At 45.1% G+C, this 27290-nt stretch overlaps 1 protein-coding gene across 2 annotated transcripts in view; it reads right to left on the bottom strand.

Moving 5' to 3' along the window:
- Window positions 1-26653, bottom strand: part of CXADR (CXADR Ig-like cell adhesion molecule) — an 83786-nt gene extending 57133 nt beyond the window's left edge. The window contains exon 1 of one of the 2 annotated variants that reach the window (XM_040338807.1): window positions 26466-26653. In XM_040338807.1, coding sequence (XP_040194741.1) covers window positions 26466-26514 — 49 coding nt within the window. In that variant the 5' untranslated portion in view covers window positions 26515-26653. The remainder of the gene's footprint in view (window positions 1-26465) is intronic. The other variant, XM_040338806.1, reaches the window with a different exon arrangement.
- Window positions 26654-27290: the final 637 nt, after the last annotated feature.

Genomic DNA, 27290 nt, shown 5'->3' with positions numbered 1-27290 from the left:
ACATGCACGTGACTGTATGAAAATACAGCAGCTAGTAAGCAGGGACTTTCTAATTTTACAGCTCTGAACATAGCGCAAGTTACTAATCTTTACACAGCGGGGTGCATGGTCCTATAGATATGGGACCATGGTTTCATAGGCGACACTGAAAGGTACTTATGGGTGGCACTGATTGGCATCTGGCTGGTGGTCCTGGGCAGGCACCCGCGGGGGGGGGGGGGTGCGCTAACAGCACAACCCCCCCCCCCCCCCAAGCAGGAGAGCCACTGATCAACAGCTCTTCCTGTTTACATTGTGATCAGCCATGATTGGACACAGCTGATCCGTCAGAGGCTCTTTAATGAGATCAGTGATGCGGTGTGTCCGACACCACCGATCGCCACGTTAGGCGCCGCCCCCCCGAGCACGTGATCACGGCTTATCCTGTCTGGATAACTGAACCACCGCCCGGCCATTTTTTGCTATAGAAAGTCGGTAAATAAAGCAGGACTGAATCAGTGTGTATAAACATCACTGCTTCAGACCTATACAAAAGTAACATTGTTACATTGGTATCTTTCTGTTAATTTATCAGCAGATAAAATGGATGAACTTAGATCTGCAGATGTACATTAGGCAACCTGACATCTAAAAGTTAAAAAAAAATGTTAATGTTAATGTTAAAAAGGATTAATGTTAAAAATAATCCTTTTACCCCTTAGTTTACTCTAAAGACCCAATTACCGTAACTCCTTGGTCTCTCTACAACCATTTTACTGCCGATTTGTTTCCATTTTATTATTTAAACTTTTTTTATTTTTATTAGGAGACCTGTGTAAATATGTAATATTAAGAAACAAAAAAAACATTTATAAAATAACTTTGCTATACTTTGTACCAGAATCATAATTTTAGTGTAATTTTAAACAGGACAAAATTACAGAATAAAATGTGCAATAACACTCTAACACTGCTGTTGCATTTTATTGTCAAATGATTGCGGAACAATTGTTTTAAGACAATATCATGAAAAGAAAGCCTTGGTTTGTCCTTAAAGTGATCGTTAAAGAGGAGGTCAGAAAAAAATAAAAAAAATAAACAAAAATTAAAAGCCAGCAGCTACACATACTTCAGCTGCTGGCTTTTAATAAATGGACATTCACCTGTCCTGCTGTCCCTCGATGTCGGCACCAAAGCTGAAGTTTCCCATCAGCTGTCGGGTGCTACCGCCGCCATTGCGGGTAAGGGAACATGGCAGTGTAGCCTTTTCGGCTTCATGCCGGAAACCCCACTGTGCATGCGCGAGGCCCCGCTCCTCTCTATTAGCCCGGCGGCTAGGGGAGGAGGAGGGAGCCCTGCGGTGACATCACTGCTGCGGTCAGACTACCGGATGTGGGAAAGGATACCTGTCAAGGGTATCCTGTCCCCCCCTCCCCCCGAAAGGTGCCAATTGTAGCACCGGAGCGGGGGGAGGAATCCGATGAATGGAAGTTCCACTTTAGGGTGGAGCTCCGCTTTAAGACACTTTTGTTACACGATGCCATTCTCTATAAAAGATGAAATACTGCAGGATTGTACCTGTATGATCTCTACTCCCAGCGTTCAGCCGATTTCTCTCCTGCTTTGTCTCTCCGACTCACAGCTGCAGTGGGCAGGGTCAAGCCCTCCCGCTGATGTCAGCTGGGGAGAGAGGAGAGCGAGCTCCGAGCCGCCAACAATCAGATGAGCGGCAGGAGAGGGGCTCATACAGGTACAATTGTGCAGATTTTTATAGAACACAGGCACGACTATTATAAACCTGCAGAGGGGATAGGAGCATGTAATATGTGAAATGAGAGCAGCAGGACCGGGGGCGGGCACTGGTAGAACAGAGAAGGGGGAAGGGGGGAGAAGGACACAGGCGACAGATAACAGGCTGTGGTTGACGAAATCACGCAAAACAGACCACGATGTCAGGGCACAGCAACCATGATTATCGTGGTCTGTTTGCAGAGGGGAGGGCATAGCTAGGCAGGATTAGCCAGGTATTTCAGGTGATAAGGCCAAATGACACAGCACAAGCACTGTGCTGTATAACATGCTTTAAAGGGAACAGGATCTTTATTTTTTTTGGGGGGGGGGGGGGTTAACAAACGCTTTAAAACCATTTAGTAATGCCAAGGTTATTGCAAAACAGGTCCATCGCAGAAATGTACTGTATTTTCATTTCTATGCTCCGTTTTGTCATCTGTTCTTTACAATTCATAAAAGATCTGCACATTTTGTAATTCATTCAATTCTCCGAATTCCATTTATGCTCGCTTCGCTGGCATTCACATCCAAGGCCTGGTCATAGCCTGCAAAATCAATGTGAATACCAGGAAATGTACAGATTAAATCCAAACTGTTTTGCATATCTAAGGCACCTTCCTCCATGCAGCTTCCACCACATTTATAGATGGTTAGCAATAAAATGCATTTGTCACAATGCGTCACCGCTGTCCTGACTGACGCATCACTATTGTTTACATTCCCATCATACAAAACAGATTCATGTGGTCTGAAACAGAAGAGGTTTGTGGCGATACCTCACAGGTGTGGTTTGAACACAGTTTCCCACTGCTCACATATGCGTTTGATTCTGCACGCAAGGTCGTCGGGACGCTTTAAAAAAAAATAAATAAAAAAAATCCCACTTATTTAATTTTACTTTAAAAAAATATATATTCCGACACAGTTTTTAAAAAATGTGGGTCACTTTTATTCTTATTAAAGTGAAGTTTACATCTAAAAATGTTTCTCTCACCTGGAAATGCCTGTTGCTATGCGGTCCCACGAAATCTGCCTTCGGATTCACTTAGGATCCTGACATCAGCTCCCACGGGTCTCATCAGAACGCTAATGCTCCTGGGAAATGTGTGTCATTTCCCAGGATGCTGTGCGCTTCCCCTAGGGCAAGAATCGCGGTACTTCGATACCGGAAGTGACGCGATTTAATGAATATTTCAGCGCCATTTTCAGAGTTTTCAAAGCCCTTTGTTTTCATAGTATGGACACAGACACACACGCTTTTCTCAGGTTATTCCTTTTTTATGACCAAGCCAGCTTGTTCTTCCGCCGCTTGTTGTGATGGCAACCCGAGTGGTTGACGGCGCTGCTGCTATGCGCATGCGCGGGAATGGCGGCACATTACCACTCGTCACGCTAGGATTCCCGGAATTGCTTGTGGGCTTTACAATGACCACAAGCAAAATGACAACTATCTGGACGAAATATAAAGTATTGATTATGAATAAATATGCGCAGTGGCGGGTGATTTAAACCAAGTAAGTGACAGTATGTATAGCAGCAGAAATAGAAGCAGAAAGATTAATGAAATTAGATTTAAAAAATGCAAATTGTGGTTGGAACCCCGCTTTAAAATGTAAACATCCCTTGTAATAGAAAAAAAAAGCTTGACAGGACCTCTTAAATATGAGATCCGAGGTGAAAAAGACTTCAGATCTCATTTACACTAAAATGCAATAAAAAACTAAAACAAAAATTCTCTTTAAGAGCATAGGGCAAAAGTGACGTTTTGAAGTCGCTTCTGCCCTGCAGTGGTATGGAGACAGGTGGGGGCCATCTTCCCCTCACTCCATACCAAGAAGGATCCGATCGCCTCCGCCGCTAAACGACGGCTCCAGTAAGTGGCGGAGGGCACCAGAAAGCGGCAAACTTGCCGCAGAGACCACTTATCTGAAACTGCACCACCCACTTTTGGAGGATAATGGGGTTATGGAAGCTAGCTGCAGGTATTTTCACAACCCCCCATACACGCTTTGTTCTGGGAAAAATACTGGTCCACACAGCGGGGACCACCGACGTGCTGCGCTGCTCACACTTGCGCAGTAGGGACGCAGGCAGTGAAGCCGCAACGCTTCCACTTGCCGATTACCTCACCGAGGATGGTGGCGAGGGGCAGCGAAGAGAGATTGCCGGCTTCGGCTGCTGACATCGCGGGCACCAGAGAGGTAAGTGTCTATTTATTAAAAGTCAGCAGCTGCTGTATTTGTAGCTGCTAGCTTTTAAAAAAAATATAAAAAATTTAGGTGGACTTCCGCTTTAAGCCGTAACCTGATCTGGTGGTCATGCACTCATTAGGAGACTACGTCATGATGATGCAGCAGATAGCTGGAACAAACAGATTCTGCTGCTTTGTAAATGTTGGTGCTTTTCCTGAACACATTCATCTGAGGTTTTCACCTTCTGCAAGGATGCTGAGCTTGCTTAAAAACAAATATAGTGCTTGCAAAGGTGCACCTGGTCACCGGCATACAAGGTCTCCTAATGACATGGTGACAGGTCAGATCTTGGAGCTTCTATACCGGGAAACATTCACCGATCCAGTAAATGCAGCTCCATATCACATTGACGTTTCTGAACAAAATACTTCTGTAACCATCAAATAAAGCCCCGGGAATCAAACACAGAAGAGCTTCTCATCAATATGTTCACTCAAGATCTAGATTTAGAGCAGAGGGTCTGAACCACGGATTGTTAGATTTGATTATTAATCAATACAGATTAAGGCAGAAAGACCAACAATCCGATCACTCAACACAGACAGCTTTCCACTATCCAATACTGCAAGTTGAAGGTGTTCCAGCCTGCCTGGGACTAAAAAGTCAGCAGCTACAAATACTGTAGCTGCGGACTTTTAATATATGGACACTTACCTGTCGTGAGCTGCATCCGCCATCTCCACTAAGGGAAACCGGCAGTGAAGCCTTTTGTCTGCAGACGGCTTTCTAGTGCGCATGCGCGCTGCACTTCCTGATTTGCCCAGCGGTGAGGGAAGGAGGTCGAACTTCGAGGGACGGATGCCATCTCCGGAAGTGGGACCTGTCAAAAACAGGTCCCGCGTTCCCCCCGAAAGGTGCCAAAATGTGGCACCAGAGAGGGGGGAGCAAATAAGTGTCAGTTCAACTTTTGGGTGGAACTGTGCTTTAAAGCAGACACCCCCCAAAACATTAAATCCACATATGCAGACACCTCTGTATGCAGCACATCTGCGTTCCAAATTGTCATGGCTTATGCACTTTTTTTTCACATCTGCCTCCTGGGATGTACTTAAAGGGAAAAAATGATTTGATCCCCTGCAGATTTTGTAAGTTAACCACTTATAGACCCTTAATTTTTTTGTAATTATTATCATAGGTGGATTTTAAATGAAGAATATCAGCCAGAAATCCCGCCCCCAAGCAAAACATGACTTGGTACTTGTGGAGAAACCCTTGTTCGCAAGCACAGAGGTACAACGTTTCTTGTAGTTGGTTACCAGGTTTGGACACATCTCAGGAGGGATTTTGATCCACTCCTCTTTACAGATCTTCTCTAAATCCTTAAGGTTTCTTGGCTGTCTCTTGGCAATATATAGTTTAAGCTCCCTCCATAAATTTTCTATAGGATGAAGGTCTGGAGACGGGCTAGGCCACTCCATGATCTTAATTTGCTTCTTTTTCAGCCATTCCTTTGTTCCCTTGGCAGTATGTTTTTGGTCACTGTCATGCTGGAAGGACCCATCTGTGTTCTGGCTGAGGGAAGAAGGTTCTCATCTAAGATTTTACAATAAATGGCCCCGTCCATTGGCCCCCCAATGTGGAAAAGTCGGCCTTGCACCTTTAGCAGAAAAACAGCCTGAAAGCATCAGGTTTCCACCTTGGTGCTTAACTGTAGGGGTGGCGTTCTTAGGGTCAGTGTCAGTAAATTTGTTGAGGGGGGAAAAAATAAAAAATTCATTGCCCTCTGGGTGATCGTTGTACATAGCAGGGATTTTACCAAACTATTTGAAGATTCCTACTGTGACAAACCCAACCAGGACAGGGGCTAGCCTTCTACCCACCAATTATGGCCAATTGGAATTTTATCAGCCTCTCCCAGTCAGAGCATAGTAAAGGGCTCAGTTCAGCCTCTGATCCCATCGAGAGAGATCATTCTAGAATGGACAACATGATGAACGCCGAGAACGAGGCTTGGATTAAGTCTCTGAAAACAAGCTTCACTTCTGGAGTGGATGGAAAGATGCAATATTATTCTTGTACAGGTGGCCCTCCTGCAGACCGGGTTGGAGTTGCCAGATGGCTGGGTGGTGTCATGTTGGTTTTCCAGCATGCCTACTTGAGAAAAAAGTTATTGCCGAACCGGCTGATTTTTGGTACGTGTGTATTCTGCTTTTGCCTAAATGCCGAGAGGAGAAGAATGCTGCCAGACTAAACTACAGTATCCGATAGTGATTTTGGTATTCAATACGGACCTCTTACTACTACACTGAAATTTTGAGGATAAGAGGCAAATAGTTGTGCAAGTTTGTGTTTCGTTGCTCTTCAATAGGAATATAAAAACACCTTTGGACAGTTTGCCCCAGCAGCACACCGATGGGATGAGCTTCACAGGAAACAGAAGAGGAATGTGGAAGAGGAACCCGCTGACCGTCCAGAACAGACAGTGTGATGATAACCATTTCCCCAGCACAACGCCGCTGATAAGATCCTCCTGGATTTCAATTAGGTCATTCCAACCAGTTTGGCCGGAACACATTTACAGGCTCATGCACACGGGTGTAATAAAATACTGATATCTACACAAGACAATGCCAGAAGAGTTGGTTAAAAAAAAAAAAAAAAAAATCCTGCAAGATCTGGAAAGTGTTTATTTACATGCGTTTAGATGTGTAAACTTTTGTAAATGTTCACAAATAGGAAACACAAGGGGAATACCAAGACACTGAATTTTAAAAGAGCCAACTTTCCTAAACTGCGCTCCTTGCTAGAAGATATTAAATGGGATAAATTCCTAGGAACACTGAGGAAAAAATGGGATTGCTTTAAGTGCATAAATTAATGCTCCTCTGTCTGTGTCTGTGAGGGTGATGGGGATAGCGGGGGGGGGGGGGGGGGGCATGGACACAATGAAAAAAAATGGCAGGAGCTCTCTTTAGCAGGTAAACAGAATGCAAGAAAAAGCTGACTAACAATTTCCTGGTCTAGAAAAAAAACAAAAACAAAAAAAAAAAAGATAACAAAAAGAAAACAAACAAAAAGAAAAAAACTGATCTGACCAGTTTGTCAAATTAGTCCCGTCAGCTCAGTGGTTTGAGATCTCAGGTTTGTAATGCCGCGTACAATCAGTCGGAATTTCAGACAACAAATGTTCGACGTGAGCTTGTTGTTGGAAAAGCTGACCGTGTGTAGGCTCCATCGGACATGTGCTGTCGGAATTTCCAACAACAAAAATTTGAGAGCTGGTTCTCAAATTTCCAACAACAAAAGTTGTTGTCGGAAATTCCGACTGTGTGTACACAATTCAACGCACAATTATACGCATGCTCGGAATCATTGAATTTAATTTTTCTTGGCTCGTCGCAGTGTTGTACGTCACCACTTTATTGACATTTGTAATTTCCGACAACATTTGTGCGACCGTGTGTATGCAAGACAAGTTTGAGCGAACATCCACCGGAAAAAAAATCCACGGAATGTCCGATCGTGTGTACGCGGCATTACAGTCCTTCTGCAAGCACCAAATTGGGAAGAGAAGGATAAGGCACAAGAGCTAGAACAGTGGAGAGTATCATACAAGGTGTATCAAAGCGGCAGTAATTCCGTCCAAAGCTCGGTGCCACGATGGTGCCTCTCATGCGCATCCACAGAAGTGATGTCATCGCGGCTCGGCCATTCAAACGGTCAGAACATGTGAACTCGGAAAGAAGAACAGAAGATGGAAGCTCTGTCAGTGGCGATAGCCCGCCGTTGGAGAGCTTAATTTTAAAGGAGTAGTAAACAGTCTTTCAAAAACCCGCTGACAGGCATGGTTTTAACAGAAGTGACCCTAGGAGGACTCTTTTCTTCATAAACATCCCGCCTGCCTGTCATAATACATTGCACGGCTCAGACCGCATTTACAGCCCGCTGTGTGTGCCGCAGCAAAGTGACTCCCATGCAAGGAAGTGACGTAACCACAGCCCAGCCACTCAAGTGGTCGAAGATTTGGAACCCAGAAGGAAGAACGGGTTAACACAGTGCCGCGGACCAGAGAGCTGTGAAAGCACAGCGATGGATGGCTCCATCTACAAGCAAGTCTCTCATAATGTACTAGTATGCAGTGTATACTAATACATTATGACTTAAACCTGCAGGGGGGGGGGGGGGGCACTTGTAGCCTTCTAATGAAGACTTCACTACCGTTTAAAGGTAGATCTTTCATAACATGCTAGTAAGCGACGCATAATGCACATTATGCCATTGACTTTTTTTTTAGCCTTTATTACCGCTTTAAAGAGGACCTGCAAGAATCGAACATTAGCGCTCCAATAACTTGTAGGTATATTTAACAATGTAATGCCTTTCTGTTAATACATGGTTGACCAGCGTTATAGGTCAAACCTGTTATTTGTGTATGGACCTCATATGTAATGTTAGTAGTAGTCCTATCCCAGGTGCATAGTTTTTTATTTTTTTCTTACTTTGGGGTATAGCAGTGCTTTAAGTCCCCTTTCACACTTGTGCGACTTTTCCTGCAACTTTGAACAGAGTTCCCAAGTTTCCCAATAATAACCATTCATACCTGTGCGACCTCAAGTCGTACCGACTTCAAAGTAGTCCCTGTACTACACTGATGCAAGTTGATGTATATAGACCTCAAGTTTACACAGACATTCCCTGAAATCGAGTCAGAATTGAGGCCATAAAATAATGCGACTTTCGAGTCGCAGCACTGTGAAAGGGGCCTAAAAGAAACCATTGCAAATGTCATCTTGAAAATGTCAGCTGCCTGGCATTAACAATTCCTGAGCCACTGACCTGGAAACAGCATGCAATGAGTGAAGTCACAACTCCTGATCTGCATTCTTGTGTTAGGGCTTATTCACAAAGGCGTTGAGGTCCATAGGCCATGAATGGGTTGTGTGTTTATACAGCTTGAGCCACCAGCTGAATGCAGGTGTCCCATGTCAGTAAATATATGGGGTAGCAGTGACTGCACGGACACAGCTGCTCATCTACATTTGACAGACGTGCAGGTGTGGGTGAGCGACCCAGAGCGCACACACTGTTTGCATTTGGGACTGCTCACCTGCACCCCTGAAAAATGCAACCACTACATTCCTATATACTTACATGGGGTACCTACAGGCATCACCTGCCAGCTCAAGCTGCATAAATATACAACCTATCCATGGACTTTGGGCCTCAGCAATCGGCGTGAATGAGCCCCAAGAACCAAATTGTACTGGAGCAATTAACTACTTGAGGTCAATAAGATCAAGCAGGAATAGAATAGGGAAAAATGCACAAGACTAAGACTAAAAAGATAAAAGATAAGGTGGTGTGGCGAGGGAGGTAAATAGAAAAAATGCACAAAAAGGTATATAGTTAAAGAAAAGGTATTACGTTGGGGAATTAGAGTTTAATAATGTCTTCTTTATCTTTTAAATATGTACTGTATTTTGTACCTGATTAAGTGCACAAAGTGTATCATAAATGCACATTTTTTTAAAATAAAAATAAGTGATTGGAACTACTTGAGGACAGCCTAAAGCCGATATACGTCGGCAGAATGGCACGGCTGGGCACAAGCACGTACAGGTATGTTGCCCTTTAAGTGCCCAGCCCTGGGGCGTGCTCGCGACCTGGTCCAAATCTCCTTGACCGCGCCACCCGTGGACCCGATCGGGTCACAGGAGCTGAAGAACTGGGAGAGGTGTGTAAACAAACCTTCTCTGTGGCTCGTCACTGATCGTCTGTTCCCTGTCATCGGGAACGACAATCAGTGACATAACATGTCCAGCCACGCCCCCCTACAATAAGAATCACTCCCTTAGGGCACACTTGACCCTTTAGCACCCCCTAGTGATTAACCCCATCACTGCCATTGTCATTTTCACAGTAATCGGTGCATTTTTATAGCACTTTTAGCTGTGAAAATGACAATGGTCCCAAAAATGTGTCAAAAGTGTCCGCCATAATGTCGAAGTCACGAAAAAAAAAAAAAAAAAAAAAATATGCCATAAAACTATCCCCTAATTTGTAAACGCTATAACTTTTGCAGAAACCAATCAATCGCTTGTGATTTTTTTTTAACCAAAAATATGTAGAAGAATACGTATTGGCCTAAACTGAGGTAAAACATTTTTTTTTCAAGATTTTTGCTCTACTTTTGTTTATAGCGCAATATATAAAAACCGCAGAGGTGATCAAATACCACCAAAAGAAAGCTCTATTTGTGTGTGTGTGTGGGGGGGGGGGGGAGGACGACAATTTTGTTTGGGAGCCATGTCGCACGACCGCGCAATTGTCAGTAAAAGCGACGCAGTGCCGAATCGCAAAAAGGGGCCAGGTCCTTTACCTGCATAATGGTCCGGGGGGTTAAGTGGTTAAAGTTATACTAAAGCCTTTTATTATTTATTTTAAACAAACAGGTTATACTTGCTCAGTGTAATCGTTTTGCACAGAGTAGCCTCAATCCTCCTCTTCTTGGGGCCCCACAGGCACTCTGGGCTCCTCCCTCCCACCGAGTGCCCCCATATCAAGCCAATTGCTATGGGGCACTCATGCATTCTTACTTCTGAGCCCTGCACTGTTTATAAGACACACAGAACGGGGTTCATCCCTGGCCCCGCTCCATCCTCAATGTCTGTGACTGGCAGCAGGAGTCAATGGCAGAGAGCTGGGACAGCAGTCGCTCTCTTTTGGGGGTGGGAGTTAAAACAAAAATAACGTGACTGCATAAATGTGCACACACCCTTATAACTGGGGACGTAGCGGTGTTCTAAAATAAGCACGTAGCGGTGTTCTAAAATAAGCAATCACATTCAAAGTCATGTTAAATAGAAGTCAGTACATACCCGCCATCGCTTAAAGTGCCTCTGATTGACCCCAAATACAATTTCAGATTTTCTAGGTGGTCTGACATTTTCTTAGTCGCATCCTACAGCAAAAGCCATGGTCCGTGGAGAGCTTCCAAAGCATCAGAGAGATCTCATTGTTAAGTCTGGGTTCACACTGGTACAACACGACCGGTGTATGATTGTCATCCTACTTTGCCCTGCAATATCGCTCCTACTTTCATCTGACTTGAATGAGCAGGATAAGATTTTGCTCAGACTTTGAGATAGTCTGGCTTGTCCTTTGACCAATCAAAACAATCCCAGTGTGACAAATCCCTTTCCCTGCTGCTGTAATCACCATGTTGGATGTCATAAATTGGATAGTTATGACAAGGATCCAACGTCAATGATATTCGATGGCCTGAAGTGGGGCCAAAGTAGTGCAGGAACCTTCATCAAAGTCGAGCCAACTTGTGTCAGACCAGTTAAGACGCTCTCATAGGGAACCACCGATTTATACACGTCATGCGACATGTACTCCCTATGTGTGATGAAACCAAGGTTGAACTTTTCGGCCATAATTTCAAGAGGTTTGGCAAAAAAAACACTGCACATCACCAAAAGAACACCATACCCACAGTGAAGCATGGTGGTGGCAGCATCATGCTTCAGGATTGTTTTTCCTCTGCTGAAACCGGAGCCTTAGTCAAGGTAGAGGGAATTATGAACAGTTCCAAATACTGGTCAATATTGGCACAAAACCTTCAGGGTTTAACTCAGGGGTGCCCAACCAGTGGCCCGGGGGCCACATGTGGCCTGCGGAGCCCTCTGATGTGGCCCGCGACCTTCTGCTCTGGGATAGAATAGAATGCTGTTATTACAGGTCAGTTTATTACTAAAATCAGTGTATTTACTGTATGAGAATATATTTTATGCAGTGGTTGCTGGGCTGCTTTAAAACTGATCCGCAGGTACAGATTAGTTTACCTGCGGGTTACCTGCACTGAGCCATAGACTTCTGTTATTACCTGCGAGTTTGGAGAGGTTTCTGAAAGTGCACCAAACCTGCAGAATATAATAGAAGTCTATTGCAAAGTGCAGGAAAGCCAAAGGGACACGGTGTTACACCCGTGGTGTGTGTAAACCACAGCCCATCAGTGTGAAAGCAGCCTTGGGCCCCTTTCACACAGTCAATCCGACAGTCCAACCAATTGGATCCTCCATTCACCTCTAAGTAGTGGGATACGTAAACAAACTCGCATCCTACCTCCAATATGATCTGCTAAAAAGTATAGTGGGCCATGTCTGTGTCCGCTCTGCATATGCAGAGCAGACACGAACACGTCATCCACCCGCTCCTCTCTTCGTGGCCTGTGACCTGTTACCAAGTTGCTTAAGTGGCCCTCGCTCTTCAAAAGGTTGGGCACCCCTGCTTTAGCTAGAAAGCTGAACATAGAGGAACTTCATCTTTCAGCATGACAACAACCCAAAGCATACATCCAAATCAAAGGAATGGCTTCACCAGAAGAAGAAGATTAAAGTTTTGGAATGGCCAAGCCAGAAGCCAGACCTGAATCCCATTGAAAATCTGTGGGGTGATCTGAAGAGGGCTGTGCACAGGAGATGCCCTCGCAATCTGACAGGTGCAAAGGGGGGGCCCTTTATTCATCCACCCAAACTGAAGAATGTCCTGGCAATAAAGGGGTAATACAGGCTGGTACTCAAGTGGTTAAACCGTGCCAAAGTTTCAATAGGATGCAAGAAAGCAATCAGTGAAAAAAGTCTGGAGATAGCATGGAAATAAAGCTTGCCAAAATTAAAGCTTTTAAAAGCTTTCAACCGTTCAATGCACAAAAAAAAAAAAATTCCAAAGCTACAAGATAATAATTTAAAGTGGTTGTAAACTCAAAATATTCACTTTACATTTATTTATGCATGTCAAAATTTTAAATCGTTTGCCCTTAGGTTTTTTTTTTTTTACCTCTGTCATTCTGAAGTTATGGCTGCAATAAGTAGTGCGGACGTGTACCGCGCATGCGCCGGATTCCCGTCCATTCCGGCCAGCTGAGCCTCTGCCGGATAAATTCTTTCTTTATGTCGGGGCTGCGTCATTTCCTCATGTAGACGTCAGCCCCGACATCCCGCGATGGTTTGTGCATGTTGGTCATCACGTGACCTACACGTCACAGATGACAGGAGACACAGAAGCTTCCTGGTGTACGCTGTGAATGCCTTTTCTTCGTTACCGTAGTAACCGGAAACGAAGAAGAGGCTTGAATATAGTGACCTTAATGCGCACGCGCGGGATTACACAGGCTAGAAGAAACTGTGGGCGGAAATACAGATTGAATTAAACGAGGAAGACCACAACAGAGATGGCGCGGACTTACAAGACGATTTACTCTTTACACGATCACCAGTTACACAGTAAGACAAATAATGTAGATAAAACCATAGCGCTCAATTGATGTATAACTGTATGGTATTTAAAAACATATAAATTGTTATGATAGTACCGGGGGGGTTTACAACCGCTTTAAGATAAACAACTCTGTGAAGTGAAATCAAGGTAATAAAATGACTCCATCTCAGCGACGTGACCCTATGATGTAAACTCATAAAGCCTGTGTTCAGCATCAATTTGTACGGCACGACGTTTACTGAGCAGGTCACAGAGATCAGACAAAAGTCAGTCAGTACCTAGAAGGGAAACGGTAATTATTTCTGGCAATCATGTGTTACAAGCCAGCAAATGGGAAGAGTCAGAGCATAAAATTGCAGCAAGAGGCTCACATGATAGGATCTAATCGCCTCCGTTGTTCACTCTGCTATGGCAAATCAGCAAAGCTCCAGTTATTTCTTTAGCTGCGAGCTAATTAAATCATCTACCAGGACAATGCATGGATTATCGGAGAACCGAAGAGGAAAATATACAGAATACAGGTTTATGCAGGGGCACCCGCGTGTGCACACAAAGATGCAATTTACATCGTTCTTTGTTCACACCGTTGTCTATTGTGCTGCATCTAGCTGCACAGATCAACACAGGATCAATGCAATGTGCTGTACACACCATACATGTGAAGCGGCGGGCATTGCATCAAACTGCATTTTTACATAGCACATAGACTCGCGGTGCGTTGCGCAATGTAGAAGTTAAAGTGTCATTTTGGGAAGCTTCAAAAAAAAGTTTTAAAAAGTAAACCGTGTGATGCACTGTAAAGCCTTGTACACCATTTTATTTTTCCGTTCAACCCAGCGGGCTGAGAGAAACAAAAACAAAAGAACTCAGGAGGTGCCGATGTACTAACAAACCAATGCTAGTACAGCAATCTCCCCTTCTGAGCTATTGGGTTCTGGCGGGGACACCACTCATCACTCTCAGCCATTGGCCAACTTCTGGACACAGGGGCTGAATGTCAGCTGGTTTCTATTGACTCGACCAATATTCACCCCTTGTGTAATGTATGGCCCTTACACAGATGCATTTGCGCATACATTGCAAGAATTCCGTTTCTTTCTGTGCCTGGCTGATGGTATACTGCCATGGCAAACAGCCTGTACAAATTAATGACAGGCTGTCAGAGGCTGCGACTGTACACCAGTAACTGCACACATCTGAGTGGTTGCATGCATGTAGGGACATGAACTATTTGAATCCAGGGCCCCTCATCTGTCTGTTTGCATGTAACCGCTCGGTTGTGCAGTTAGGCCCCTTTCAGACGTCCGCTCCGCCTGTCCGTTATTACAAGTCCGTTAACGGACTTGTAATACATCCCTATGGGATCGTGTCCGTTAGCGGATGGAGCATCCGCTAACGTCCGCGTCCGTCGGGATCTGGTTTTCGGACGGAAGAAAACCCTATTTTTCTTCTGTCCGACGGAACGGAACCGATGCAGACGGACAGACGGTCCGTCTGCATCCGGTTCCCCATAGGGCAGAGCGGAGCTGAGACAGGGCGGTCTCTGCACTGTGTGCGGGGACCGCCCTATCCGCCGACAGCTCAGCGGGGATCCCCGCTGAGCCGACGGAGACACACGGAGCGGACCCGGAAACGGTCCGCTCCGTGTGAAAGAGCCCTTAGAAAGAAACTCTCGAACAGACAGAAAAAAAATAGGCCAAGACCTGTCAGATTCTTATTTCTGCCCGTTTCTAGTGCAGATTTTGCATCACTCTCTTCCGCTCTGATGAAACTATTATTCTTATGGACCTGGCCACATGTTGCTGGTGTCCAGCTGCAGAACCAGGAAGAGTTATGGCCCATACACACGATCCGAATATTGTACGACGGATCGTACGACTTTTTTCGCTTGATAGTCGCAAGTAAAATTAAATGGGTTATTAAAGTCACGAAAATTCTCGTACGACAGAAAAAAATAATCGGAAGTGATGTCATGTGTTGTAATGTATTTGTATTGTATTTTCGGACGACAACTATACTGACTAAACGAAAATCGTACGATCCGACATCGTACGAGGAAAATATTCGTGCCTGTCCGATCGAATAATATCGGATGAACTGTCGTGATCGGCTCTCGAAAGTAGTGTACACACGATCCGAAAATCGTACGATTCTTCCTTGGACGATCGTTTTCGTCCGATATTCGGATCGTGTGTACGGGCCATTAGTCGGCTCCCAATTACATCCAAGAAGATGGCAGTAGGGAAACCCAGCTTGTGGTAGCCAAACACCACTACATTCCCTAGGCAAGCAAGTAGGTTTTCTGGAGAGAACCCAACATAACCGGTAAAATAGCATAAGTAAGTAGGTTCCTGAGAGTTGGGAGGATGGGATCAGAAGGAAGTTCCTGAGTGTCGAAAGGATGGGAGCACCCAATGTTTTCTTTCTGGTAGAAGAAAAAGTGGCTTCTATCCCTCCGGAAGCTAACAACTTAATGTATGCAATGAACGCTACTACAATAGATTAGAGGGTGCACATCTTCACTGGTCTCACGATTCGATTATCTGGTCAACGAATCGATTCCGCGATGCATCACGATTACTGACGAGCTCCCACTCCGGCTTGGGCCGCCTCTGGACCACATCACAGGTCCCAGAAGATTGCCCGCATATGCAGGACAGCACAGCGAGACACACACCCGGCTGTGAAGCTGCAACATCTCACAGCTGGATGCCCACAGTAGTATTGCCAGCGCCGTGGAGGGAATGGAGGGTTCAGGTAGCAACGTTGCTGGATTGTGGGACAGATGAGTGTCTTTTTGCGCACGCTCGTGGAATGGCAACAAACTAAGGTACCTAAAAATCTCCATAAGCGACGCTTTAAAAAAAAAAATTACCGGTTACCAGTGACGGAGGTGAATAAAACGGCTCGATTTCAACAACAGGTATCAAACTAGTCATAATGCAAAGCATTACTCTTTACTTTATCAGCTACTGTCAGACTTTAAATTTAAGAGGAAAATATTTTTGTCTTTACAACCCCTTTAACAGTCCCAGTATCTGCCAAACACCAGGAACAAAGCCTCAGAGACCTATTGTTAAAGAACGTCCACAATGTGTTGAAGTTTCATTGTGGAGAGAAAAAAAAAAAAACACACACCACAACATTAAACCCCACGCAACGGCCATTATATTCATCAGCAAGAGCGGGAGTAAACTCAAAGATGAGCTCATTAGCATCTGAAGACAGTTCCTAGCAGGAACATCCCCTTCCACATTCCTGGCAGACACCATCAAAGCATTGTATGTATATAAATAAGCAGACAGCACCTTGGTTTCATGGTGGACAGCAGCCCAGTACAGATAAGAAGGCTCAGTATTGGTGTGCTGCTGATTGAAAGTCAACAGATCCCTTCTCCCGGAAGATAACTAGGAGTACAAAGGGCGCTCCCAGCCCACACAAGTCATCAACTTCCCCGCAAACTCCATGTTCTACAGCCCAGCAACACCACAAAAGATGCCAACAGGTGGACTGCTTTACCTTTAGCATACAAGTGTAAAAAATGAAGCTTTCCGCAGCATGAAAAACCCCAGAGACTCGAGACAAGATTGCTGCTTCACAAGGATTGTTCACAGGCAGCCTACAGAGAACTGTATATATAAAGTGACAGGCAGCCTCCTATCCGTACCTTCAGTAAACAAACCTTGCCTCTGAAATGTCAGCTAGACTGATAGCCACCAATCAGAAGATAGAAAATTCAAAACATTTGTCACTTCAAAGTGCTGGGGTCCTGGGATCAATCCCCACACATGACACCATCTGGGGGTAGAATATATATATATATATAATCTCTTAGGTTAGCTAGGAAACCTGTATTATGAATTATCAATATGTATTATCAAAACGGACAGCCTCCATATTCCTTTAGGAAAGGTTTCCATTAACCGCTTCAATACTGGCCACTTTTACCCCCCTCCCAGGCCAATTTTCAGCACTGTCACACTTTGACAATTGCACGGTCATGCAATACTGTGCCCATATGAAATGATAATTTTTTTGTGGAGGGGCCTCTCTTTTGGTGGTATTTAAAGCGGATGTTCCACCCCAAAAAAATATTAAAAGCCAGCAGCTACAAATACTGCAGCTGCTGACTTTTAATATCGGCACACTTACCTGTCCTGGAGTCCAGCGCCGTCCGCAGCAGAGCACGAGCGATCGCTCGTCACCCTGCTGCTCCCCCCTCCATCCACGCTGAGGGAACCAGGAAGTGAAGCGCTGCGGCTTCACTGCCCGGTTCCCTACGGCGCATGCGCGAGTCGTGCCGCGCCCGCCGATTGGCTCCCGCTGTGTGCTGGGAGCCGAGTGTTCCCAGCACACAACGGGGGGGGGGGGGGCGACGGGATGTGACGCAATGCCCGTCTTTTGCCCGAATGCCAGGTCGGAAGTGGGTGCAAATACCTGTCTTTAGACAGGTATCTGCACCCCCCTCCCCCCTGAAAGGTGTCAAATGTGACACCGGATGGGGGGGAGGGTTCCGATCAGCGGGACTCCACTTTAGGGTGGAGAACCGCTTTAAGGCTGCATTCACACTTCAGCGTTTTGAATCATGGGGAGATTTTCCACGATTCTGCGATTTTAAAGCGCCGATGTGTGAATGACAAATCTCGGGACTCATATTTGAGATGTCATTCATTTAAATGGCGGTGCGGGTCTGCCGTGATAAATCGCGTTACAATCCGCATTGCGTAAAGCAAGTTGGCCAAAAGTAGCTCCTGAACTTTGGGGCGACAAGGTTGCAGTGTGACTTATGAAACAATCGCGGCAGAACCCAATGTGATTTTAGGCGCCATTCACACATCGGTACTTTTAAATCACGGGTAGAATCGTGGCAAATCAAAAACGCTGATGTATAAATGCAGCCTAGTAGAGAATAAGGATGAGCTCCGGCGTGTTCGCATAGAACACGTGCAGAGCCCGCCAGGAAGTGAGCACGGCGCTGCGCTGCGCTAATAACAGCCAGGGAGACATTTCACGATCCCTGCAGCCAAACATCGGGATAATGTTTCCCTGGCTGTGATTAGCACAGCGCCGTGCACACTTCCTGGCGGGCTCTGCACGTGTTCTATGCGAACACGCCGGAGCTCATCCTTCGTAGAGTTACACCGAAATTTCAGGCCAAAAATTGTGTCATCGGCATTCGGCCAATAAGGACACTGAATATGCACGCAATTTTGCCATGAATTCACAATGATTTTGCTGTGCTTTTCATAGGTCATGTGACTCAAACATAATGGGTGTGATCATGATGCATTCTTGCTGTGTTTCCAATGCATTTGAACAGGGAGGTGCATTTTTTTAACTGACCACAAACGCAGCAAGCAGGATTTTTAACCCCACAATGGAAGCCCAACAGACCAGTGTGCAGACATACATAGCATTTAAAAGAATACATTTTTCGTGGGCTAAAGGTGCCGATAAATACATATTCATTTAAATTGATGATATCAATTAAAAAGCTGAATACAATGATAAATAAAACTAAAAATATAAATATTTTTAAAGAACTGTAGTTTGATACCAACATTTCCGTTTGGTGCACCTCTAGTATCTAACACACCACAGTTTTTTCCCCCTTTTGCTAAACAAAAATAAACAGAAAAAAAAGAAGTATATATAAAATGTATACATTTCTCCATAAAGACATAGATTAAGCGAGTTCGAGTCCTGACCTCAACCCAATAGAACACCTTTGGGATGAATTAGAGCGAAGACAGCGAGCCAGGCCTTCTCTTCCACATCACTGCCTGACCTCACAAATGCTGTTCTGGAAGAATGGTCAAACATTCCCATAGACACTCCTAAACCTTGTGGACAGCCTTCCCAGAAGAGTTTAAGCTGTTATAACTGCAAAGGGTGGCCCAACTCAATATTGAACCCTACGGACTAATGGCCCGTACACACGATCCGAATATCGGACGAAAACGATCGTCCGAGGAAGAATTGTACGATTTTCAGATCGTGTGTACACTTTCGAGAGCCGATCACGACAGTCCATCCGATATTATTCGATCGGACAAGCACGAAAATTTTCCTTGTACGATGCCAGATCGTAAGATTTTCGTTTAATCAGTATAGTTGTCGTCCTAAAATACAATACAAATACATTACAACACATGACATCACTTCCGATTATTTTTTTCTGTCGTACGAGAATTGTGACTTCAATAACCCATTTAATTTTACTTGCGACTATTAGGCGAAAAAAGTCGTACGATCCGTCGTACGATATTCGGATCGTGTGTATGGGCCATAAGACTGGGATGCTATTATAGTTCATGTGTGTGTAAAGGCAGGCGTCCCAATACTTTTGGTAATATACCGTTCTTTTATTGAATAAATTGTTTATAGTCCGCACTTAGAGGCACCTTTGTATCTCTATTTTGATGGCGTCCTGAAAACCACTTGTCCCAAGAGGTTTGCCCTGACGTTCCGACATCCATGTGGCTTTGCGACTACATCCATGGATGGATTTAGATCTACTACTTCATAGATGGATTTAGATCTACTACTTCATAGACTTTCAGTAGTTACTTGTGAACTATATACACAGTTAGCTTAACACTAAGGTCATTGTATTGGGCCATTTTGTTGCATTAATGGACATCTAAATGGATGTTCTTGGCCTCCACCTCCTCGCTCCTGTAGACAGTCAGGGATGGAGATGTACTGTATGGGTGAAGTCCAAGGGGTGATCCTGCTACTACCGTGTTTCCCCGAAAATAAGACCTACCCCGAAAATAAGACCTAGTGTGATTTTCGGGAAGGGCTGCAATATAAGCCCTACCCCGAAAATAAGACCTAGTTTACAGTGCTGTCCACTCTATTACAGTGTTATTAAGTGTAGAGAGTGTGTGTGTGGGTGTTTATGCGATCTAGTTGTGCCAAATACCATCGGCATATCGCTGACCTTCCGCTGCTCTCAGCTGATCTCACGCTGCTTTCCTCTCCTCTCAGATGTCAGTGGGGGATCTCAAGCTCCCCTCCCTCTGCAGTTCTCGGAGCTTGGAAGAGGCTTCCGACGGAGCACAGAAGCGCCGAGCGGCGCACAACTGATGTTACTCTGCTCTGCTTATTTGCAAGCTGTCAGCGGGGGATGTTGGGCCCCCCTTTCTCTGCAATTCTCGGAGCTTGGAAGAGGCTTCCGACGGAGCATAGAAGCGCCGAGCGGCGCACTTCTGATGTCACTCCGCTCTGCTTACGGTATTTGCAAGCTGTCAGCAGGAGATGTTGGGGCCCCCCTTCCTCTGCAGTGCTCAGAGCTGGGATGAGGGCCCCGGCTGGCCATGGAAGCGGCGAGCGGCGCTCAGCTGATGTCACTCTGCTCTTCTGCAAGCTGTCAGCGGGGGATGTCAGGCCCCCCTGCCTCTGCAGTGCTCGAAGAAGGGGAAGAGAGCTTTGGTGGGTTACAGATGTGCCAAGCACTATAAGGTATGTGGCACTAATGGATTGCAGAGACATACACATTTTGCAATATGTAGTGGATTCTAGGATTTTACAATCACTTTACACGGTTCCACATGGGATTTATGACAGGCATGGGGGAAGAGAAGACAGCACACGGCATGATAAGACCTACCCCGAAAATAAGCCCTAGTGTGTTTTTGGGTGACAAAATTAATATAAGACCCGGGCTTATTTTCGGGGAAACACGGTAGAGATGCATCTCCAGCGAGTGGATCTCTCAGAGACTGCCTGTGTCTCTATAGAATCACTCCCTCTGTAGGGAGATGTCGCTCTGTTGGCCTGAACGCTGCTTACCCTCAGTTGCTAGTGATGGGAGCCACATCTCACCACCTCAGAGGGAGCGATTCCAGAGGGACAACTTCTTAGTGATCATACAACCAGTAGTCAAGCGACCTTATAGGGGTTGTAAAGGTTCATGGCTTTTCACCTTAATGCATACAGGTGAAAAACCATCGACGATTACCACCCCCATTTTACTTACCCGAGCCCTGGAAAGTCCTGCGTCGAATGATTCGTGCCCAAACTTCTCGGCTCTTCATTGGATAGATTGAGAGCAACGCAGCCATTGGCTCGCACTGCTGTCAACCAAAATCAATGACGTGGGCGCGGGGCCGATTCCTGCAATTGGCGGCTATGGCAGGACTTGGCCGAATGCAGGACTCTGGAGCGCGCCCGCAAGGTAACTCCCCCGGGAGAGCGCTTCCCAGAGGGGGTTATCTGAAGCAGGGAGGAGCCGAGAGAGCCGCCAAGGGACCCCAGAACAGGAGGATCGGGGCCACTCTGTGCAAAATGAACTGCACAGTGGAGGCAAGTATATGTTTTCTTATTTAAAAAAAAAAAAAAAAAATCCTCGAACCTTTACAATCACATTAAAGAAAGAACACCAAAATTGGCTCTAAAGCCCCGCAAAAACAACCGATGTTTTATGTGCAGTTTTTGAGCACCTTAGTATGAAAGGAGTCTAAGGGTGACCATACACCAGGGCATGGCAAATTCGAGACACCAGGTTGCCATGCCACCTACAAATTGCACAATTCCAATACCCAGATGCCCGAGACATGTAGTTCCGGGCGCTTTTCAGATAGAAGCATTCAGACAATAGCGCTGCCGCCCACATACGCCACCACCTCCTGCTTTGTATCTCAGGCTCCGCTTTTTCATCTGCAGGCCAGGGACCGACATGGCGGTTGCCACTGGATAGAAGGTCTTGTTCCTGACCCAGAAGTGATGTGTGCGACCGCACTTCCTGGTCTCTGTTTACTGAAGTTTGTCACCATTTCACGGACCCATTCAAATTTAAGGTTTGCAACCTTAGCTTTTATATTTTATCAAAAACTTGGGTAATTACATTTTTGTGCCCCCTAAAATTATCTGAAACTTTGTGTTTCCTAGACCTCTGCTGTAATATGTGCCATAAAAAATTGGCACTACCACCATTTTATTCTTTAGGGTGACATAGGGAGAAGGTTTTGTTTTTGAAAAAGAAGCCTTTGTTCAGGAAAGAGAGAAGGACGGCTCCTAACTTTTTCAGCTGACCCCTAGATTCAAAAGCAATTTGTCAAGCCCTGCCATACTCTCAGATTATGCAATCTCCTTTAGATCTACCAACAACTATGTAGTGCAAGGGCCTGCCTGGTATAATAGAAAGGCAATGGACCGTTTTAGGTTTGTCCTCCTATTACAATGTTTTGGTAAGTGTAAAGGAGATTGTATAGTGTATGGCTTTAGATCTATCAATAACTGTGTTATGCAAGGGTCTGTCTGATAGAAAACACATTAGATAGTGGAGGGGGGATTTCTACTGGGTGAACAAAAAAACAAACACTCCTCTATGGTCCCCATGGAATAATTACACAGATAAAGCTCTCGATGGATCGCTGCACATATTCACACCGATCATAAATCGTCTCATTTAAAGTGAAACAATCAAAAAATACAAATCTGCCATCAATCAAACTAGACAAAGCAGCCCAGCCCATGGCACCATGTGATAGAAACGACGACTAATCCCGCACACAGCATGCGTTTGTTTGTAAAGACGAGCCATGCTTCACCACTAATGCCAGCTTCACCCCGCACAACCAGATTAGATCAACAGCCACAAGAATAATCAAACATGTGTATCCAAATCTAAAATGACAAAGATTGAGCTGAATAAACAATCCTGTGTTCTGGGCTGGTGGAGAGGATCGGATCCCATCCACAAGGGCTGCCCAGGTTATATCCGACCCAATATACTGACTGCATCCAACTTCACATTTACATGTTGGGAATAGGACAAAAGCACGTTTCTTTTCCCCCTCCTAAAAAGGGAATTGGCTTTGATGCTTACCAAAGCTAATCAACAACTAATTGTTCTTGGAAATTGGAGAGACAAGAGAAAGGAGCGAAGGGAGCGAAGGGCTGAACGTCTGTGCCCCCGCCAGCCTCCATGGGAAGACCCTCTCTTTATTGTTTAATGGGATCAGGTCTCAGTCCCCCATCCCCCCCCAGCAACCCCCACATCTCTAACTGGTGAGAAAGAGATAAAGCACATGGATGGTGGGTAGGGTGCGGATCCATCGGACAGGAAAACAAACCTGCAATTCAGAAACGCACTCTTCCCACACTCCAAATTTTACATCTCGCCCTAGAAAACTCCCCTTTCAACTAATGATAGAGCGAGAGATAATAAATAAATAAATAAATAAATAAATAAATAAATAAATATATATATAATCACACACACACACAACAGCAATGTCATAACCAATTATGAATATTCATAAACATACAGTTAAACCTTGGTTTGCAAGCATAATTTGTTCCAGAAACATGCTTGCAATCCAAAGCTCTTGTATATCAAAGCATTTTTTTTTTACAGAGTATAAAAGAGAAGAGAGGCACCTCCAAGTTGCTAAAAATATTGTACCTTTATTAAATGTAACAATATCGCTACACTTAGAGGCTCCTCTTTTCTATACACAGTTGTGACATGACGCTACTCTTATATCAAGACATCGCTTGTATATCAAGGCAAAATGTATTAAAGGAGTTCTCCAAGCTAAAACTTTTAACCCCCGCTGTGCCCGGGCTGTAAAACTTTACAAAATAAACTTTCACTTACCTGCCTACGATCCCCCGTTGTTCCGATATCGGCCTCCCGTTCTCCGGTCCCGGTCTCTTCCACTTCCTGCGGGTCGGTGACTCACAGAGCGCTCAGCCCATCAGCGGCCGCGATGGGACATTGCTGCGGCCGCTGATAGGCTGAGCGCACTGTGAGTCACCGACCCGCAGGAAGTGGAAGAGACCGGGACGGCGATATCGGAACGGGGGATCGTAGGCAGGTAAGTTTATTATGTATAGTTTTACAGCCCGGGCACAGCGGGGGTTAAAAGTTTTAGCTTGGAGAACTCCTTTAAAACATTTTACTTGTCTTGCAAAACGCTCTCAAACCAAGGTTTTACTATACTGTTTAAATATTAAATACTTGTATTTTTTTATTTTCCCTACTCTGTGACCAGGGGGGGGGGGGGGGTCCTGTTTAGAAGCAGCCCAGAAGTGTGGGGGTTACCCAGTGTACATTCCTATAGAAAACCAGGAATAATGTACAGCAAATATATATCCACACAAAATAACCAGCTTGACAATGCCCTTCCTCAATTATTATACTAGAAAAAAAAAAAAAAGTTTATAACTTCCTCCATAGTGTCGGACTATGGGATGAGAGGTGACTGCATACAGATATGGAAGTGTACATTTATATATAATGATCTAGAGAAGCCATAAATGAAAGATATAGATCTTTCCATGCAGATACGGAAGTGTAATGCAAAGCACAAGCCTGAAGAGCCGATACAAATCACATCACATCATTATACTATACGAGAAGATAAAACTGATTACACAGATCAGACATTGCTGGTGATTCATAGAAGAGTTATACAGCCTATTCACCCCCCTGGGAGGGATTCAAGGATGGGGGGGGGTGGCAGAACACACCGACTAGAAGACGTCACTTTATTGGTGGAAAGAGTGTGCAGAGAGTGACCGACCTATATACACACACACACACACACACACACACACACACACACACACACATACTAAAACTGGAGAACTCAGAATCTGGGGCAGCTGTGCATGGCAGCCAATCAGCTTCTAACTTCAGCTTGTTTAGTTAACCTTCGACAATAAAACCGGGAAGCCGATTGGTTTGCACCAGATTTTGCAAATCAACCCCCACTGGACCAAGACCCCTTTCACACTGGGGCGTTTTTTAGGCGCTTTAGCGTTTAAAAAAAAGCGCCTGAAAGAAGCCTCATCTGCAATCCCAATGTGAAAGCCTGAGTGCTTTCACCCTCAGGCGCTGCGCTGGCAGGGCATCAAAAAAAATGCTTGCAGCGCTTTAGGAGGGTTGAATACACCGCTCCTAAAGCGCCCCTTCCCATTGAGGTGCTTTTTTTATTTTTATTTTTAACGCCAAAGCGCCTGAAAAACGCCCCAGTGTGAAAGGGGTCTTAGGTAAGCTTTACCAGCGTTTTTCAGGGCGCTGGCAGTGTGAAAGGGCTCTGAAAGCTCTCAGGCTTCCACATTGGGATTGCAGATGAGGCTTCTTTCATGCGCTTTTTTTTTTTTTTTACGCCAAAGCGCCTGAAAAACGCCCTAGTGTGAAAGGGGTCTTAGAGGAATCACTGACTACAGACCTTTATCACCACACAGTGTGTGTGTGTGTGATAGAGAATATATATATATATATATATATTATATATATATATATATATATCCCCACCCAACCTATACAATTGGTATAGACACACACAGTTCTATCAATCTATACAGACATTATAAAGATCTACAGGAGACATATAAGAGTAAAAATGATGACAATCATAGGAAAACATGTATAAAGTTGCTGTCTGTACACAGTAAGGCTATAGTCAGCTTTAGAGAAGATATATGTGTGTGTGTGTGTGTGTGTGTGTATATATATATATATATATATATATATATATATATACACACACACACACACACACACACACATACACATACTCCCCCAACCTGTACAATTGGGATGCATGCATCAATCCATAGAGACATTATAAAGACCCACAGGAGACATATAGAGGAAGATGATGCCAATCATATGAAGAAGTGTATAGAGTTGCTGTGGGTGGTATAGGTGAGGGTCCTATATAGTATATACAATACAATCACTCCCATCTATACAGCTGGACACACCAATCGATTGGTCGTCACTGATCTTTTATATAAAGGTCAATAAACTACAGGGGGGGGATGGGATATCTTTAGACATCAGGATATACAATCAAATGTATAAGAGTTGCTCAGATCTATAGGAGGGTCAATAAATTATATCCCCCCTCCCTTTAAATTGGAGGGGGGGGTTATAAAAGTGTGTAATTACAATCTCCTTAGCTACAATCAGTCACACACACTTGTAGCAATGTACAGACATGACACATATGTCTCTATGAGGAGTAGATGATACAATATATGGAGGAGAGATGATGGGGGGGGGGGGGGTGTCCATATACAGCGCCCCCGCCATACACACAGATCCCGGTGTAGAGGATAGGGACCCCCCATCCTCTGTACAGTCTCCCCCCCCCCCCTCGGACGCTCCGTCCAGTTGTAGTAACAAGTGGTAGTGAGAAGTTGGGTGCACCGGGTATATGAGGCTTCCTATGGTGGTAGGTAGGTGTGTGTACTTACCCCAGCAGCACAGAACAATGAGAAGAACGGTGAGGTATCGCAGCGCCATCCTGGTCTCCGGTTGCAGTGTCTGGGTGTGCCGTCCTCCGATCCTCTCCTTCCCTCCTCAGCACTGCCCAGCCAGCAGCAGGTGAATGGTGACGTCACATCCGGGCGGGCACGCCCCCTCCGCCCCTGTCCAGAGTGGGAGCTGAGGAGAGGACGGACACCTGTCACCTGATCACCTCCTCAGTGTCCCCACAACACCGTGTGTCCCCGGAGAACAACACCGTGTGTCCCCGGAGAGCCCCGCCCCCACCTGTATACACCTCACAGAGCTTCCATCTCTCCACATACAGTTATGTTCTCTCCCTCCAGGAATAAGAACACGTTTCCTACTCACACATCTATACAGAGGAGCTATTCAAATTCCACAAGGTCCAATCAGTAACAGGGGGTCCAAGTCTCATGTTTGTGTTCTATGTCACTGTACAGAGCAGCCGCAAAGTATTCACAGCGCTTCACTTTTCACACATTTTGTTATGTTACAGCTTTATTGAAAAAATTACTAAATTCATTATTTTCCTCAAAATTCTACAACTATTACCCCATAATGACAGCGGGACAGACGTTTGTTGGGAATCTTTGCAAATTTCTTAAAGAAAAAAAAAATCCCATGTAGATAAATATTCACAGCTAAGGATGAGCTCCGGCGTGTTCGCATAGAACACGTGCAGAGCCCACCAGGAAGTGAGCACGGCGCTGTGCTAATCACAGCCAGGGAGACATTGTCCCGATGCTCGGCTGCAGGAATCGTGAAATGTCTGTGATTAGCGCAGCGCCGTG

The sequence above is a fragment of the Rana temporaria genome, chromosome 2 (assembly GCF_905171775.1).
Source record: "Rana temporaria chromosome 2, aRanTem1.1, whole genome shotgun sequence".
NCBI lineage: Eukaryota > Metazoa > Chordata > Amphibia > Anura > Ranidae > Rana > Rana temporaria.
This window is presented reverse-complemented; position numbering and strand designations above follow the sequence as displayed.